The sequence below is a fragment of the Castanea sativa genome, chromosome 1 (assembly GCF_040712315.1).
Source record: "Castanea sativa cultivar Marrone di Chiusa Pesio chromosome 1, ASM4071231v1".
In the NCBI taxonomy this organism is placed as follows: domain Eukaryota; kingdom Viridiplantae; phylum Streptophyta; class Magnoliopsida; order Fagales; family Fagaceae; genus Castanea; species Castanea sativa.
The window spans coordinates 47704821-47723602 of NC_134013.1; the positions used below are offsets into that span (position 1 = coordinate 47704821).

At 34.3% G+C, this 18782-nt stretch overlaps 1 protein-coding gene across 1 annotated transcript; it reads right to left on the minus strand.

The window, feature by feature from the left end:
* Positions 1 to 1857: 1857 nt before the first annotated feature.
* LOC142638429 (uncharacterized) lies at positions 1858 to 7398 on the minus strand. Its single transcript, XM_075812468.1, has 8 exons — positions 6994 to 7398; positions 6038 to 6082; positions 5770 to 5899; positions 5151 to 5220; positions 4978 to 5026; positions 4250 to 4347; positions 2562 to 2700; positions 1858 to 2356 (listed from the first exon to the last, which is right to left on the minus strand). The coding sequence occupies exons 1-8, from the start codon at positions 7348 to 7350 to the stop codon at positions 2210 to 2212; spliced, it is 1035 nt and encodes a 344-aa protein (XP_075668583.1). The 5' UTR covers positions 7351 to 7398; the 3' UTR covers positions 1858 to 2209.
* Positions 7399 to 18782: the final 11384 nt, after the last annotated feature.

Below are 18782 nucleotides of genomic sequence, written 5' to 3' on the forward strand. Positions count from 1 at the left end.
TTTCTATATATTCAGCAACAAAAGTAGTGCCTTGCTTTAGGCGATCCCATTCTTCAAGGAGGAAGCTCCTATAAGTTGGAGGAAGATAATTCATCGAGAGTGCATCATTCATCTCAAGCCAATCAGTAATGGGGGGTTCAAGCCATTGCCTAAGGGTATCCTTAAGGTCCTCCCAGAAAAGGTCAGCTCTCCCAATTAACTTCATCCTAGCATACCTCACTTTCTTATTCTCAGCCCAATGGTAATAGTCAAACAATTTCTCTATTTGACGTAACCAATCAGTGAAAACCCATGAGTCTAGGCAATCATCAAAGGTGGTGCTTCTATCTTTTCCTTATACATCCTATCATCATAATCCTTGTGGCCATTGTGATTATAGTGATCATGTTCAAAGTTTAGAGTCCTATTAAAGTAACCATGGTGATTTTGCCTAAGCATGTTATCTCCTTCATGGTTAATAGTCTCTTTTTGAGATGCTTCAACTCGCTCTACCCTTTCCAGTAAAGCATGGATAGTTTTTGCTAGGCTTTCCATGGTTTGCTCTAGGGAGGACTTAGGCTCAGAAGTGGATTGATGTTCAAGGTTTGACATGATGCGACCACTACATAGATGCGTAACACTATATTTATGAATACAATTGAGATTCCCAAAAATTCAAATAACCAATCCTCAATGTAAAATCAAGGTCAAGCAAGAGTGCATTTAGAGACTATATCAATGAATCAAAGGAATAAATTGCAATCAAGTAATGACAATGTTCACAATATTGAGAGATAGCTCAAATGAATTGAAACTTCCACAAAATAAAAGCTCAACAGTTAATAAAGAGAATCAAATATTTCAAAGGCCTTTTTTCTTTTTCTTTTTTCTTTTTAAAATTTTTTTTTTTTTTTTATGGGTGTTGAAAGACACAGATGGCCAATACAGCTACTAAGGTAAATTAAATAAGCTAATGGTGGGGTATGCACGTTGAGAAACTAGAGATGTATTAAAAATGACAAGTTAAGTCTACGAATGAAATAAAGAAAGGAAACCTGATCCTTGTAATGGAAGCCCACTGGATGACATGCTCTTAGGCTCTTCTACTGCTTGGTTAGATTTTTTTTTTTATGCAAAATAATAAAATACACTACACTACGATGGACTTAAAAGAAACTACAGACTTAAAAGGAACTATAGAAACTTAAAGAAACAATAGAATCTCAAAATTGAAAAAAAAAAAAAAAATTTCTTTGCTACGTACTTGACTGGTGTTAGGGATTGACGATTGGCGGCTGCGCGAAGATAGGGAAGACCGCGGCGGCATGAAAACATGGAAGAGCTGTGGCTGCTTGTCTCAAGTCTTGGCATCGGTAGTGGTTCAATGTCCTCAGTGGCGACGGTCGAGGGTGATAATAGGTTTTGGTGGCTGGTGGCTGATGGGTCACTTTTTTTTTTTTTTTTTTAAGTTTGTTGATCCCGTGATCAAAGGCAGGTGGGCACGAATGATAGTCATAGGCTTAGAAGGGGTCGTTAGCTTCTCTGTTGGTTTAGGGATGAAAAACTCATGTAGCCAAAGGGGGTATGTACAGACTGCAGGGACTGGTTTGGACTTGTTCAAGATCTCATGGGGTAAAAACTTGAAAGGTAATGTCATATTTGGTTGGCTTTTTCTTTGATGGTTTTGCTTTCAAGTGGTTGTCTACAGTTGTGTTGTATGGACTGGAAACCTAGCTTTGATACCAAAACTAACGTAGGACAATCACACTATATCAATGGAACAATTAAACAACAATAGAATGGAGAATAAATCCTAGGAGTTAACACCTAAGAGTTGCTTAAAGTCAGCACCAAGCAAAACTAGAGTCGGCATCAGTGTAAAAGAAACACAAGTTTTTTTATAATTCTCAAAACTGTCTTACAATAATAATAATAATAATAATAATAATAATAATAAAAGTGCTTAAATAGCTAACAATAAGATGCATTCGGGCTTGCTTAATCTCAAGCCCAATTACTAAGTCTCCATCCATAAGGCCACAAGTTGGACCGTCTTCTTTTTGCTCTTCCTCCCATACATGCGTATAATTGGAGGTTTGTACCTTGTATCCACACCACTGTACCTGTGTGGCCCTTGACATGAGCTACTCGAGGTAGCAAGCCAGATACCATAGTTTTGAGTTAAATTTTGTGCTGAGCTTGGAAATTTTTGTTTCAAGTCATATGGGTCCTACTTATTCAAAGCAGTTAACCATGATAGGATAACTTTTGCACCTTTCTCCCATGAACAATCCAACATCATATCATGGGCAACCCGTTCAACATTGACTGGTGACACGCCATAAAACCGGCCTGTTTCTCTGAGACCTTCTGCATCCTAATAATAACAATTTACAACCAAAAAAAAAAAAAACCTTAATCATAGCAGGTCAAAAGCAATATCAATTGCAAAGTAGAATCAAAGGTGTAGAAGAAGAAATGGTGGGGTTTGGTAAACAGGCATTAGTGAATCAGTAGATTTGATGTTATGTAATATCAGCAATATAGCAGACATTATAAATAAGAGTTAAACTTGTGTTTACCACAATAAAGTCATCATTTGCACCCAACACAAGAAGCTCAACAGACCCTTTTGGGATTGAAGGAACTGGAAGTGATGCATTCAGCTTCCGCAAATCAAACAATGGCATCCTTGAACTTTCTCGCATTAGTTCCTGGTAACTGATGAGAAGTAAATAAATTGAAGGTTAAGTTCCACTATTGAACAAAAAATATAAATATTTGTAGAACAGAAAAGATATAAAATTCTTAGGCATAGGCATGCTAAATCAGTGTATGATCAATTGACTCCAAAAGTAGCCATATGTATGGAATATAATGAAAATTAAACTATTCATATTTGAGAGGTCTCTTTTTGTCCTCTATTTTCAACGTAAACCAAGGTTTTCAAAATTGAGACTGGACAGAATCCATAAGGTCTTCACATTTGAACAAAATTTATAAGATAGGTAGGCACCAAGATGTACATTTAATTATAAATTAATAACTCAGGTAATTGATGGAAACCACATAATTCAGGGAAAACCCTGAAGTTGAGAAATTTTGGAACTGAAGTCAGAAGCGAAGATCATTGGGACGCTTAGAACAAAACTAATTAACGATTCTCTTATTATTATTTTTTGTAAGTACTAATTAAAAACTTTATCAGCAAGATTTCTTAAGAATATAAGATGGATAAATGTCTGCGGAATTGGATATGACTTTAAATTTTCAATATGGCTACTTGAAGGAATATTTATTTTTAAGCGAATGTTTAAAATCAAAAGCATTGGACTAAAAAGCAATATATTCATATTTATCCTAGTGCACCCAATATCAGCAGTTTTCAGAACTTCATCCTAATAACAAACAAAACCAATTAATTTTAACTGATAATTCACAATTGCATTAAGTGAACAAAGGATATGAAGAAATAATAATTAAAGTTAAGACCTTGATTTTTCTTTCAATTACTTGTATCAAAATTGGCTAGAGTTTTTAAGAGTCAATTTTTTACTCCAGCAATCCTACTGTTTTTTTTCATCAGTCACATCGCTCTTGAAGCCCTTAACACCGTCCCAAAATAATGCCCAACCATCCTCCAACATCAAACACAAAAACCTAGTTCTCTAGGATCTCTGGACCTGGAACCATGGCTGCCAACAATCAATCAATAATCCAACAAGAAGGCGTTACTCTGCAAGATCGATCTTGAAATCAAGAAAGGAGCCCATGGAGGTGTTAAAAAATGTTCTTTTCATCGCATTTTATATACTATAATTTGAGTTTCATCATTTTTTAATATACTAGAAATCATATATATTTTATCTTGATATCTACTAGGAATTGCATTTTCCACATTTTCCATTTGGGACAAGCTTTGCATCAGAACCTTTTTGATTGTTATACAGAAAACATCACACCATTTTTTTTTACTAACTTAATTTTTTTTTTTTTGAGGTTATGTTATTAATGAGGTTCTTTGCAAAAACGTGCATTTTTGTAAAACTTCCAAGCAGGGTTTAACTATCAGCTTCACAAGCATGATTTTGCCAGACATTGACTCAAGGTACAAGCCATTACTTAACTTTCCTTGCTAAACTGTTTAGCAAGGAAATATATGTATGTCCACACACAAACTGATGTTCAAATTTAGAGATACAAATATCGTCTTCAATGCCATGGTAATCAAAATGCTAATAGACTTGAAGAGAAGTGATTGCAAACAAACCGTAGAACCAGTTGATCATCCATTGTTGAAGAGAAAAATGTTTCCTTACAAAGTGGAAGAGAAGTTTGGAAAGCTTTCGCTGCTAAGCTGCGTGTTACCTGCACAAGTTCATAAAGATGTATCCAAGTCACAATAATGACTCACTTCCATTTTTAGGAGTAATGCTAGGGACACATAAGAGTGCACACAACTTGTGCCACAACTCACCTCGTGGCGAGTTGTGAGTGGTGGAGGTGTGATGGTGGGCCATGTGGAGACAAACCTCCACCACTCACAACATGCCACGTGGCAAGTTGTGTCACAAAGTTGTGCATTTTTATGTATCCATAGCATTACTCCCATTTTTAGTGTACAAACTCACACAAAGTAAATAGAGGACAAAAATTGACAAGGTTTTCATACCTTCTGTATGATCGAGCAATGATGTCATAAGTATTAATAGCTTTACTAGTAAACATAAAGCAATATAAGTTTTTCTTTGAACATTCTGCACATAATTAGGCAGCATTTTTTCAAGAAAACGAAAAAATGTAATTAGGCAGCATTTTTTCGAGATAATGAACTATGACATGCGAGTTTATGAACTGCTAAGTCAAAAACTGTAACCAGTTAGATGAGTTAAGATATTAAACAATTAATCATGGTTTTTGTGAATACATGATGTTTTGTGAGTGTAAATGACAAACAATGTACATATATAATCTTCTTCAAAAAGGGAAAGTAGACACCTTAAAAGCAGCAATAGGCTTGGAAAAGAGATACCGCCACACCAACCCACTAAAGAAAGCAATTGAAGAAAGTCAGTCAGGGATAGGTTCAAGTAAAAGAATAATAGATCATCATAAATATTTTCTTTTTGATAAGTAGAATATCATAAAAAAGAGGAAATAGAAAAAATCACCTATTACCCGAAGGAGGTACAGAGCAGACAAGAGCAGCTCCTGTAAGCTTGGGGTAAAAATTTCCCATTTCTAGAATCAAGCCCAATCAGCACAAAAAAAAACAGGGAAAAATATTAAGGAATATGAATTCAATAGACCAACCAGAAGCATTTTAATGAAATAGTATCTGATTCCTTAAAATGTGCTTGTGGTTCAGAGCACATTCCAGTTTCAGGAACGATATTAGATAACTCCTTCAAGCACAATTTTAGATGCTTTTAATTAAAATAATACGAAGATCACAAATCAATTTCTAGAAGTTGTCTCAGGTGCGAGCAATGTTTCTTGAATTTCACATTACATCTTTGATATGTTGTGCACCTTAATGACCTTATGGATGACAACTCTTTCCATAGTGAGATGAGATATCAACATTTTCATTGATTATCAATTATAAGAAATGACACTACAGTTTATTTATAAAAGGTTTTTGCTGTATTTGACTTAAATATTTTCAAGCAGATTAGAATTGAGTTAGATCTGAAATGCAGTTTCCAATTCTACAAATTTATTTCATGCCTCATCCAAAGAGTATTGCTTCAACTTCTTCAAATGATTATGAACCAATTCTAAGGTTACCTATAGCTTGGTTATTCTTCACATTTGTAATGTAATACTGAATAATAAGCCCCCCGAATGAATGTCCAAGCAACACTGGTGGTAACAATACTTTCTTCTGTATGAAGTCAGCAACATCACTTGCATGTGTCTACTGCAGAATTTGAAGTGAATAGAAATAAGAACACCATATCTAGTATGGAAACCATGGATCATACAAAACAAAGAATTACGACCGTCAAAATTATCTTTTCAAAGGAGCCATTTTTCCAATGGAGATCTAAAATACCTGGAGAGTACCAGCAACAGAACCAGAAGGAGCATCACTCTCACCCTGACCATGAAGAATAGGATATGCCAAATTAGTCCCACAGCATACAAACAAGAACATAAATCCAGTAGTTTGATAGGTTCAATAGTATACATATACATAGATATAATTAGTGCAAGAAGGTCTAATTGCCATACCCAAAAGATTTGCAACTGTAATTAAAATTTAGGAAATGATGTATAGAGGTAATGGCCATACACACACCATCATGACACTTGGGAGACACAACATGCAAATATTGCACCTAGCGTAGAGGTAAAATTTAGTGAATGAAGATAAAAAGGCTTGCAATAAACAGAATTCAGTGTATATCTCCCTAATATTAGTACTTCATCACTGAGAAAAAATGAAGATGTATGATGCCTAATTCCAATTGTCAATCTGGACAGCATAAGATTTCCAATAAGGTCAATTTCTCTAGGTTTTTGTCAACTGCAGATCTGCGTCAAAATATTTTCAGACATCATGGGTTGATGATCACAGAGAGAAACAACAAATTGGTTTGGAATTTGACCCTTCTATAAAATTTTCAAATCTCTAAATAATCATAAAGTTTTAGGATCCTTTACTTCCCCAATAATGAACATTTCAAATTCAGTCTCCTTCCTTTTCCCACACTGTCTCAACTCTCAACGAAAAAAAAAAAGCAACAACAAACATGGATCATCAAATACATTAACACCTGTTCCACATATTATGTGTAGATTTGAATACATCAAGATTGTTAGTAAATATTTTTAAAAAGAGACATATAAATGAAGACCAACTTACTACATAGCACCACAGAAATTCAAACCAACATCAGGAATAAGATGAAGCTAACATCATCATATTATATACAAATCTACACAAATTTGAGCTTCAAGAATGGAAAAAAATATAATGAGAGAGAGAGAGAGAGAAAGAGAAGCTACCTGACCCAACAAGCTTAGAGCATAGCAATCAAACCCACAAGCTGAAAAGAAGGGAAGCCAGTGCTCAGCCCAGCACCAAGCAGCATGGTAGCTTCCATGGACAAATACTAAAGGTGGGTTTTCACTGTTTCTGTCATATGGGTCCTTGTCTGCAACACCCTTCTGCACAATGACCTCCATGTTTAGGCCAGAAGGGAGCTTATGGAAAAGACGGGTCTGTCCCTGCTTCAACTCGTAGGGGGCTTGCATTTTCTGAGTTCTGTTGAGGACAGCCCGGGGCTTCTTGGTCCTTCTGGGGAAGCAAAAGTTTGGCTGAGAAAGAGAGATGGTGTGAGAAGATAGCAGAAGAGTAGCCATTGCCGTTTGATCTCAACATTCACTCACCCACTTCCACCCTAAATTTTATCATATTTCAGAGTAGATAGACTTTAATTAAATTATTATTATTTTTAAAATGTCTCGACCAGAACACACTTCCCTTTTCTTTTCTTTTTTTTCTAAAATCTGGGTAAATTTGAAGGTTGTATTTGGATAGTGCTTATTTACTAAAAATTAAAAATATTGTAGTAAAATAATTTTTAAATGTGTGAATAGTGTTGTAGGACCTAAATTTATATTGAAATTTGTGCTTGGATAACTTTTGTAAGCCCATGAACAGTGCCGTGGTACCCACATTTTTTAAGCAAAATGCACAAACGCAACGCTTCCCAAATGCTCACTAAGTGTGTGTTTCGATTACGGCGCGTTTTGCGTTGCTTTGCGTTTGGCGTTTTAAATGTGGATCTCGTGCACTGTTCACGGGATCCACAAATCTCTTTTTTCAACAAAATTTTCATTAAAAATGGGTCTCACGGCATTATTCACACATTTAAAAATTATTTTGTTGCAGTGTTTTCAGTTTTCAGTAATAAGCGATATCTAAACAGACTCTAAATAGCATATTGCTGAAATTATTTAGTTAAAAGAATACTCTTTCTAGGACTCGAGTTTGTCAAACTCGAATTCCAAATAGTTTAGTTGTCTGAGGTGGATTTATAAAAAAAATGCGGAACTCAATTTTGCTAAACTTGAGTTTCAAGCAATTAAAAAAAATTACCCAAATGAAACTCAAGTTTAGTAAACTCAAGTTCCAATCGGTTAAAAAAATTTTAAATGGAACTTGAGTTCCAAGCCAGTAAACCTACATCTTGTAATTTTTTATTTTTCCCAAGTCACATAATAATGTCCCTCTCTCTCTCTCTCTCTCTCTCTCTCTCTCTCTCATAGTACCGATGTTTCTCACTCATGCTCTCCTCCCTCACTCTGACTTTTCTTCCTCAGTCCTTCATCTTCGTCAGTCTCTCGTTATTCTTGGTGCCTCCTCTCTTCGTCTCTTTTATTTGCTCTGCCACCATGTCATCCCTGACCTTTTGCTCAACAAACGACAACCTCTCAACGACAGTGAAAAGCAGCAGCACTCCAAAAGGCAAGCTTGATCTTTTTTACTGTACTTATTTGTGAAATTTTGTTAGGGTGTTGTTGTAAATATGTTTTGGATTCTGAATAATTTGTTTAAATTTGTTAAGGTTTTTTGATGAATTCCTTTAAGTTTGTTTAGGATATAATTGATTGAATGGGTTATGGACTAGATATTTGGGTACACTATTCTGTTAGAAAAAATATGTGGTTTTTTAGTGTAGAAAATTAATATTTGGGTAGTATAAAGTCTAAAGTGTTTGGATGACTTTGATTATTTTGACAACAACAACCAGGCTTTTTAGTCCCAATTTTTTTTTTTGGGTCAGCTATGGATCCTTAAAAGATTATGCAATGTCAGTCATATGCATTCTTTCAGTTATTATTTTGATTATCGAATCGTCTAAATTTAAAAGGATTTTTCACACCAACAGCAATTTAAATAGAGTTGAATGGAACTGGGGCATGTGCTACAGTCTAGTAGAAAGAAACCAAACTCTCTCTTTTTTATCATGTCAAAAGGTGTGCAAGTGGGCATATGTTAACGCAAAACTTGTAAGAACATGTTAATGAATTCTAGTGGTAACTTCATATCGAATAGGCAAAACCTTTAACAAAAATTCATCTAGACCACCTTCAATGACATTGGATGTCCAAATTAATCAAGTTTACAAGAAAAAATGTAAATTCAACAAGTTACCAACACTTTGACATGGAAATAAAATAAATTATTGACATGGAAATAAAATAAACTACGGATGCAAGGGATAACAAAATTTGATACTTATAAACTATGCCAAAAAGTTCAAAGGAACTGTAAAATACAAAAAGATGTTCCCTCCTTGGTCCTCTACATTCAATATTGCATATTCATCCAGATGTTCAGATGCGGTGTCCAATGCCTACCTACAAAAATTATGAAAACACATATACAACATAAATATGGCATCATTTAGTTTAACCACATGTTCTTTTGCACATTTTCTAATTGCGAGAGCAATGGAAGGATATAAGGAAGAGAGTGAGTGAGAAGAATAGGATTATAATACCTTTGTTTCCCGTAAAGTAGCTCTAACATCCAAACTATTACTTACAACCTTACCCACTATAACATTTGCATCTGTTTCCAGAATAATATTGTGGAAAACAGGAAGTTAGATTTAAGCGGGTAGCCAAAATATCATGAAAGTTCACGAACCTTAAATGTAGAAAAGAAAAATGAAGTAGCCTGAATATCATGGAAGCTCATGCACTCCAAACAAAGACCCAAAATATGTTAAGAGCTAAATATACCAAGCAAAGGCTTTATCTAGAATAATTGAATTCATGCATTACTTACCTAGTTTGGAACATGACTACTTGTTGATGCGAGAATCACATTTGGACATCTTCTGTGGTTATAACCCTCTTGATGACACATTCCACATTTTGGCCTGAGTTGAGTCTCCCTTCAATCCATCGCATTCCTTATTTTTGTTGACATAGGTTGACCTTTGTCTTGCAACATCTCGGGGTTAGGGTACAACTTTGGGCCGGCAACCTCCTGCCACAATGACTTATCCTTAGGCACATGAAAATCATGTGAGTATGTGTCAAGTCGTTGCTGAAACTATAACATGGGTCAATATACATTATTGCATTGATACGTTCCCTTATACAAACTGCAATTACATGTGAATAAGGGATCTTATAGATTTCTCATTTACCACAAGTGCACGTATTATCCTATAACTTTACTTCATGACTATGGTCTCCCCCTTCAGAGCTGTGTGGATTATAGGATATGAAAACTTAATATATACCATTTTCCTAGTGAAATAGCCTCACATGATGTCTTTTCCCTTTTTCATAATTCACTTTATAGGTACCCTTGGCATACCTGCTAAACTCTTAACCATGTGCAAGATCACCTAAAATCTTTGTGCATCAATTATTGAAATAGGCGACAAGTTTGCACCAAATGTAGTCAACTAAAGCAAATATTGGTAGTCCACGTGTGCCTTTCAATACAACATTGAAACACTCTAAAATATTGGTAGTAATTTCCCCATAATGGCGTCCACAATATTTTTACGATAAATTGAAGTGTCAGTACATTATTGGTCAAAATAAAATATATTTATTCTGGGATCTATTCCAACCAAAAATAAGATTATTGTGAAAATGTTATGAAATTTTATTGTGTCTCTAGACTTTCTCAAATAGAAATATGTATTTTATTTATTTTCCATTTCATGTCAAGGGTACGGTTTGAGAGAAGATGTTTATTTTCTAACTGTAGGAGTACAACTCAACTTTATAAATATATGAAGGATTTTTTTGGGAACAGTCAGGGGGGGCAGCTGCCCCCCCTTGACCCCCCAACTCCGCCCTTGCCTCTATGTGGGTCAAATATTATGCAAATGCTAGAACGGGATACTACATCTTGTATCACAGTCCTTAGGTAAGATAAAAACCATCTCTAACTAGCCCCTGTCTCATCATCCACAACCATAAGGGCAAGCAGGAAAATCTCATTATTAGCATCAGTAGCTATAATAATCAACAACTTTCCTTTATATTTTCCATAAAGATGAGTTCCATCAATACTAATTACTGGCCTACAATGCGCGAATCCAACAATGGAAGGAGCGAAAGCCCAAAACACATGCTTGAATATAATAGTACCTATTGTGTATTTGGCAAAAATTATTTTTGCTAACTTATGTTACTATTTAGCTTATTTTTGCTACTATTCATGGGCTCCACTGCACTTTTTGGTACTATTCATGAGTCTCATTGTACTATTTTCGCTAATTTTTACCTTTATTTACAGTACTTTCAACAAAAAAATTTCAGTTTCAGCAAAATAAGTGGATCCCAAATAGGCCCCTAGTATGTCCTTGTTGATCGAGTGAAGAGACACATGTGTACCTGGATCCGAATCCTTATATGCCAACAATAACTTCTGCAACTTTTGGTACGACTCTTCCCAATTCCCATGTATGTTTGCAATGGTCTTTTGTTTTGCATCCAATATCTTATAGTAAGATATTTCAAGATGAAACATGTCCTTCGTCAAGCTTTGGATATCCTTTATTTTGCAAGCGTGATCTTCAAGCACAACTTTATGAAGTTCTCCTACAATAAAATTTAAATCCATCATTCTACCATCTTTGTTCTCCCCAACTAATGGATAAGTTTGAGGACTGGTATATACTGTGATCGCCCATAGTCCGTTAAGTTTCCATTGTGAGAATGCTCAGACTTTCCATTCGCATGACTTATTCACACACTTCACACACAATCTCTGCTGGTTGCACCACTCAGTTATATAACTCTTGTTATTGTTCATAGAGTAAACTATTAATGCTTGCCTCACTGCCTCTTTATTGGGAAAAATAAACCCTTTGCTAAAATTCATTCCCCACACCCAACTTGATGAAAATGATATCTCAACATTTGAAGGATCAAATATATTATCCCAAGTGTTTGCAAGGAATGACGGGCCATAAGTTTTGTAGGTAGAGACTATAGTTGTAACATGTTGCTCACATATATCATTACCTATATCATCACCTACATCATCATCATCATCATGGAACTCCATAAGCATGATCATCCACAGCATCATTATGAACATTGTCAACATTTTCATAGTGATCAACATACTTGTGGAAGTCATCTCTCCCAATCAACTCTTCATACTCATCTCTACTATGATCAACATTGACTTTGTCTTCCCCCCCTAGAGATTGAATATATTCATGTTGATAACTAGATCTACAAACCTCCATTGGAGTTGGTGTCTTGTGACATGATAGTGTATAACCCTTAACTATGGTGCATGGGGTAAGAGCAGGATGACCATCTGCATGTAATGATTGTAATTCTTCCCCTCCACCACTCTCCAAAGTTGTTTGTTACACATCTTCATTACCAACTTCTGTATGAGGCTTGACACTTATATACAACTCAATAGCTTGTAACTAGGGAATAATTAGGATGTTTGTCCGATCAAAACCCTTCTAGAGGTGGTAGAGAGTGTTGTGAGTCGTGGAGCTACTGTTCAGGTGTCTTTTCCTCATAAATGTGGTTAGCTCAATTGGTGCAGTGCATTGAATGTGGAGGCGATGGCCATCTTCCTAGATGTTTCCTTTCTTCTTTGCTTATACATCTCTAGTGTCCTCCACGGTGGCTTACTTTTTGGTGCAGGAAGCCAACTAAGGCAATCCCAAGATACGTTTGTTCCTTGGGCTCCTTGGACGACGGATCTATTAGCCTCCCTTCCTCGGACCTCTGTTCATAGGCTTAGTTTGAATTAAAGTGGTCTTCATGTCTTCCCTCCTTGGACTTTGTCCACATGTTGAATCTGGATTGGCACATGGATGGGCCTTTACTCATTCGTGGACAAAACCCATGGGCTTTATACTGTGCTTGGGTCCCTTTCTCTAACAACTTTTCTCAAAACTTCCCAATAAAACCTTTTCTAAAAAAATGTGCTTTTCTAAACTGATAAAAGTTGTCGTTGTAATTTTCTTCATACATTTCAATTTTAAGCCTTTTCTTAGAATAGTTGTAGTTAAGGATTTATGTTCACGGCTCATTTCTCTTGAGTTTTTGAACACCCTATAAGCTTACATTGTCCCTATCATTTTCTTTGGCTATAATGAGCTTCATTTGTCATCTTTTTTTGCATGATGAAAATAAGAAAAAATGTGGATGACAACAAGGTGCTGTTCTCAACTCCCTTTTTTTTGTGTTATTAGTTTGCCTACTTATGATCATAGTTTTAAAAACCGGACCGGACCGGCCGGTCCGACCGGTTCAACCGGGAAAATCGGTGCAGTCCGGTTCGGTTAAATACCTTAAAACCGGTCAAAAACCGGAAATTTTGAAAAAAACGGTTTTATTCTCGGTTCGGTTTTTAAAACTATGCTTATGATAGCTAGTACTCACATGCTATGTATATATTAAGTATTCTATTCACATGTTTTAAATGTTCTCTCACATGCTACTTATGTATATACCTCACATGTTTTAATTGTAAATATTCTTTGGAGTTATATTCACATGTTAGTTATATGTAAATATTTACTCACATGTATATATGTATATTGTTTGCATAACCTTTACAAAAATCAAAATGCCAAGTATTTTATTTCTTCCTAAAAATATAATGTTTAAAGCAAATTAAAATGAGGTATTATTTTCGGATAGATGTTACGAGGGTGCCTAACACCTTCCCCACAAGTAACGAAACTTCCGAATCTATGATCTTTGGTTCAAGACTTTTTGGTTTAACTCAATTAATGAACCCTTAAAATTTGGTTTAGTTAATTAGGTAACCTAAAATGAATTAGACCTCTAGGTGGCCAATCACACCTAATACAAAACTAATGGTTGGAAGTGACTTTTAAAATGAAAATAAGAAAAAGGGACTCACATACACACACCTTACTCTAGAGACACAAGCACATAAGAGTCACGTCTCCAAGGACCTAATGTGAGACTAAACCCCTAAAGGAAAAAAATTGGGTGTCCGCATAACTCTATGAAGAGAATTGAAATACTCTTAAGCCACATTAAAGATATAAACAAATTTAAAAATAGGGACTCCTTATTTCTTTTCCTTCAATATTTCAAGATCAAGACTACTTTGTGTTACATTTTTTATTCAATGTTTTAAAACTACTATTTTTTTCATTTGGTTCAATGTTTCAAGACTTTTTCTCTCCCTCACACACAAAAAACATTTTGCATTTCTATTCAATCTTTTCACTTCTACTCCTTTATATGCACATGCTCACAACCCTTCATGCCATCTCATCTCAAATACATTCAGGAAAAAAAAAAAAACGATGTCATTTACCTTCAACATTTCAATAACACGTACATAACTCCAACATTATGGTACTATTTGATTCTAACCTATATGACTAGGATATGACCAAGAAATGGGGTTTGCGTTTTTTATTCAGTGATGGTAGCTTAGATTTCGATATTGAAGTCGAACATTGTGAATTTTGTAAAAGTTATTATTTGCTTTGAGTCTTTGGGTGTTTGGTATTTTGGTTTGGGAAAGTTATAAATGTATTTTGTTTTAGAACTAAAGAAAAATAAAAAGAAAAATTCTAATTGATTATTTATGAAATTATCAATTTGTTTTAGAAAAAAATTGTGTTAGAACTCATAATTTGTAGGTTTTTTTATTGCTATTCTGTGCAGTATGAGCCATAATGATAAAAATAAAAAATCGATGATGATTTCAAAGTATTTTTCATTTTTTTAAGGATACGGAAGCCCAACTAGAATTTTTTTTTTGGATAAATGGATGTGTTTTTAGCCAATTTTTCTTTGTTTAATCATGTTCTCTTTATGTTGATACTTACAAATGATTTCTTTAATTTCATTGAGGTAATAAATTGGCTGTTTTTTATTGTGGTCTCCATATTTGGTTGCGAGAATAGAGTGGTTGAGGAAGTGTTTGAGAGGTTGCTTAAATTTATGTAAGTTTATAATATAAAAGTATTTTATGCTTTAAATTCTTATTTATAGATTTCAAAATTATTTAATTAGTTTAAGAAAATAAATTCTACTTTTAATGGTAAATAATATAATATGTTATAGTCTTATGCAATTTTTTTAATAGAACATGAATTAAGAAAATCAAGTTTCAAAATATTCAACAATATTGTGGGCAAACATAAATATTATACAACAAAATAAGTATTATATCTAGGTCAATTATTCTTCTTTTTTACCTATTTTCATTAAGTTTTTTATATTGTTACCCAAAAGTTCACATTCACTTATTTTTACTGTTACCTCATTAATCTCTCATTAATTGCCTAAGTTTACACTACAAATTTCTCTCTTTTTCATGTCTTTTAGCATACCCACTATATATGTGTGTGTGTGTGTGTGTGTTTCTAAAAAAAAAAGATATATAGTGTTGTTGAGTAGTCCCACATCGGTAAGATGTGATATTGAGAAAGGATTTATCACTTGCTTCGCGACACTAACTGCCTTGGTGTTAGCGTGTGAGTGTATTCCCTTATTTCATCCCCCTTTCCTTATATATATATATATATGTGGGTGTGTGTGTTTGTGTGTTTCTAAAAAAAAATACTTAGTTTTGTTGAGTTGTCCTACATCGGTAAGGTGTGATATTGAGAAGGGGTCACTTGCTCTGCGACACTAACTGCCTTGGTATTGGCATGCAAGTGTATTCCCTTATCTCATTCCCCTTCCCCTATATATATATGTGTGTGTGTGTGTGTGTGTTTCTTAAAAAAAAAAAAAACCAGATAAGGCACTAGGAAGAGATAGAGAGACACAAAAATATTGTGGATTGTTAAATAAGACACATTGTTTCACTATTACCAAAATAAAAAACATGAAATTGACAAAGCATTTGTAAGAGAGAGAAAGAGGAATATGAAGCGCCACTACCTCCTTCATATTGGCCTCCCACCACCATCGAGCTACCAAAACCCCTACAAGTAATTTTTTCTTTTATAATTAGGTATTTAAATATGATTTAGGTTTAGGTAATTTGGTTGGATATATATATATATATATATATATATATATATATATATATATATTTTTTTTTTTTGGTATATAAGTAGAGAAAATATTTGATGCAAGCCATATTCTACCATGATTTTAAATTATCTATAAGACATATGCATACACACTTGCCTATACCATATCTTATTGTCGCACTATCAATGAGTGGAAGTCGATGAGAGAGTTGGGCATATTTTCATTTCATGGTATGCAATCTGTTAACACAATACAAATTAATTGATTTCCATGATCCTGTTACTCTTTTGCATTTATCTTTTATTTCATGATTTCTAAAAAATAAATTAATTTTAGCTTGAGAAGGACACAAATGTGTAGTGAAGTTATTAAACTTATTTTTAATATATGAAAATGTATATTTTTCTTTGCTTTAATGCTTTAATTTAGTTTATTTTTTTATTTATAATATATGTACAACATTCTCCAAAATTGCCTTACATAAAATATTACAAAATTATATATGCAACGCACGGGCAACTTACTAGTATTCATAATTAATTGGAGATAGAATTTTTACTAGTGAAGAGACCAAATTAATCAATGATTTCTACTTTTTTTTTTGTTAATATCTTTGCCAAAGCATAAGGTCATTGTCTCTACTGTTAATCTGAAATCTAAAATTTGAATTTGCTACAGTAATTAACATTAATGGAAAGTACTAACGGCCTTTAGTGTTGATTGCGGACTTAAAAATAGTTTTAATTAAGAGTTTAAATTAGGTTTGGATGTGGCGTAAAAGTTTTAGTTTACGGCATCCAATATGAGTACACCACATTAGCATTTTACTGCAAATCCAATACAACTTACCACATATAATAATAACTCATTTAACCCCCTCCACCCACCAAAGACGCCACTACATGCCACCGGCCACAATCCTGTCACACACCGTGGAGACACTATTGTTACCACCGCCCGATTTATTCTCCCACCCTACAAAATCAACAACAAACTAGAAGGTGCCACACACTCCGCCTAAGAGAGCTAAGGTTCTTAAGAAAGGAGTAATATCATATAATTTGGATTGGCAGCAAGAGATGAAGGTCTAGAGCAAATTCTTGTGGTGTCAAAAAATACCTGTGTTGTTGGCATTGATTATGGTTCAGATTGCACACTTTGCAAATTTCATACTCGATCTTGTGGCTTAGAAAGTTTTAAAAAAAAAATCTTTTTTTTTTTCAGTAGAAATTCAATGAATTTATGTTGTTGTGTTTGTTATTTTTTGTAGTTTAGATTAACAAAATAAATTTTTGTAGCATAAATTTTAGTCCATTAACAAAATGATTTTTTTTAAGAAGAAAAGAATTTGGCCTATATGGTGGTTATGGGTTCCTAGTCATATTTAAGATTTGGTGCACTTTGGGTTTCTTATTCGAAGCTTTAGAATTGTGTTTTAGATTTGTTGTTGTGGGTGGGAGAGTGAATTGAGCAATGGTGATAGTAGCATTTTCGACGATGTGTGATGATGTTAATGGCAGGGTGGCCAGTGGCTAGCGGAGTGTGTGGTGGGGTGGCTGGATGGGTGCTAAGTGCTAACTGTTCTAAAGAGCGGTCTTGATTTTTTTTTTTATAAATTTTTTTTGAAAGGATATAAATGAGTTGTCATTGTATGTTGTAAGTTGTATTGGTTTTTAGTAAAACGTTGGTGTGGCATACTCATATTGGATACTGTAAACTAAGCTTTGTGAAAGTCTAGTTGACTGTACAAATGGCAAACAGAAAAGAAAGACAAATACAAAGAAGATAGGTGCAAGCAATTCAAGTTAATGGCTCAGGCAGAGAGGCAGAGTAGCAGAACAAAGTATTGGAAGACTTAGTTTTAAACATGAGCTAAACGACTGTGATGTTCCATACAACCTGTAGCTTAGACTTAAGTTAATTAGAGACTTAAATCATCTGTACAGTTGTGTGTATGAACACGTGTATAGCAGTGATAGGTTGTAGAGACTAAGCTCGTATAGTTTGGAGTTAGTTAGAGGTTAGTTAGTTTCAATTTGGGATTAAGTCAGATATATATATTCCTCTTATACATTTAGTTTTGATTAATGAATACAATTCCAGAAATTTCTACTTTGATCTTTTCTCTTTAGCTTGTGATCTTCTTCATCCTCTAGCTCTTTGTTTTCTTATAAGCTTTTACCCCAAATCCGGTCCCAATTTAAACTCTTTAATTTAAGTGAGGTCAGCGTAATCTATTTCTAACTTTCTATTGGTCCATAACATTTGCTTCAACTAAGAATCTCCTCTCATTTCATCGAAAAAAAGTAGAAGAAAAAAAGGATAGAGAGATTAGACACATATAATTGCCTTTGTACCATGCAAAAACTATTATTAGATATAACGTCCATCAACTCCTCACCCTCCCTCATATCCATGGCCCGGTTTCTTCTTCTCCTTCCCAAAACATGTCTTTCACCTTCCCTACCTTCAACGGCTCTCACTCTGGACCAATCGCATCCCCAACTCTGTCAATACCCACTACAAGAAAAAAGCTATTTTGCAACAAAGAGACATTATAGAATTTATAGTAGCAATAAACATAAATATGTGTATATAACTTTTGTTGCAATGGGGACTTAAAAATACTAATATATTGCACCAATATTTTATTTGTTGCAATAATTTGCAATAACCTTGTTGCAATAGATTAATCCCCTCCCACGTTTTATTTTCCCCAATTTTCATTACCCGTTATTACAAAATTTCCCATTTCCCTTCTATCTCGCACACTTTTCCTCTTTCTTTTTCCTACTCTCTCAATC

Excerpts from the sequence above, each read along its gene's own strand:
- LOC142638429 (XM_075812468.1), bottom strand. The coding sequence starts at position 7,350 with ATGGCTACTCTTCTGCTATCTTCTCACACCATCTCTCTTTCTCAGCCA. Across the intron at positions 5,027-5,150 it reads GTACCTCCTTCGGGTAATAG|TGGGTTGGTGTGGCGGTATC; the intron begins GTGATTTTTTCT and ends TGCTTTCTTTAG. Across the intron at positions 2,701-4,249 it reads GATGATCAACTGGTTCTACG|TTACCAGGAACTAATGCGAG; the intron begins GTTTGTTTGCAA and ends ACTTCTCATCAG.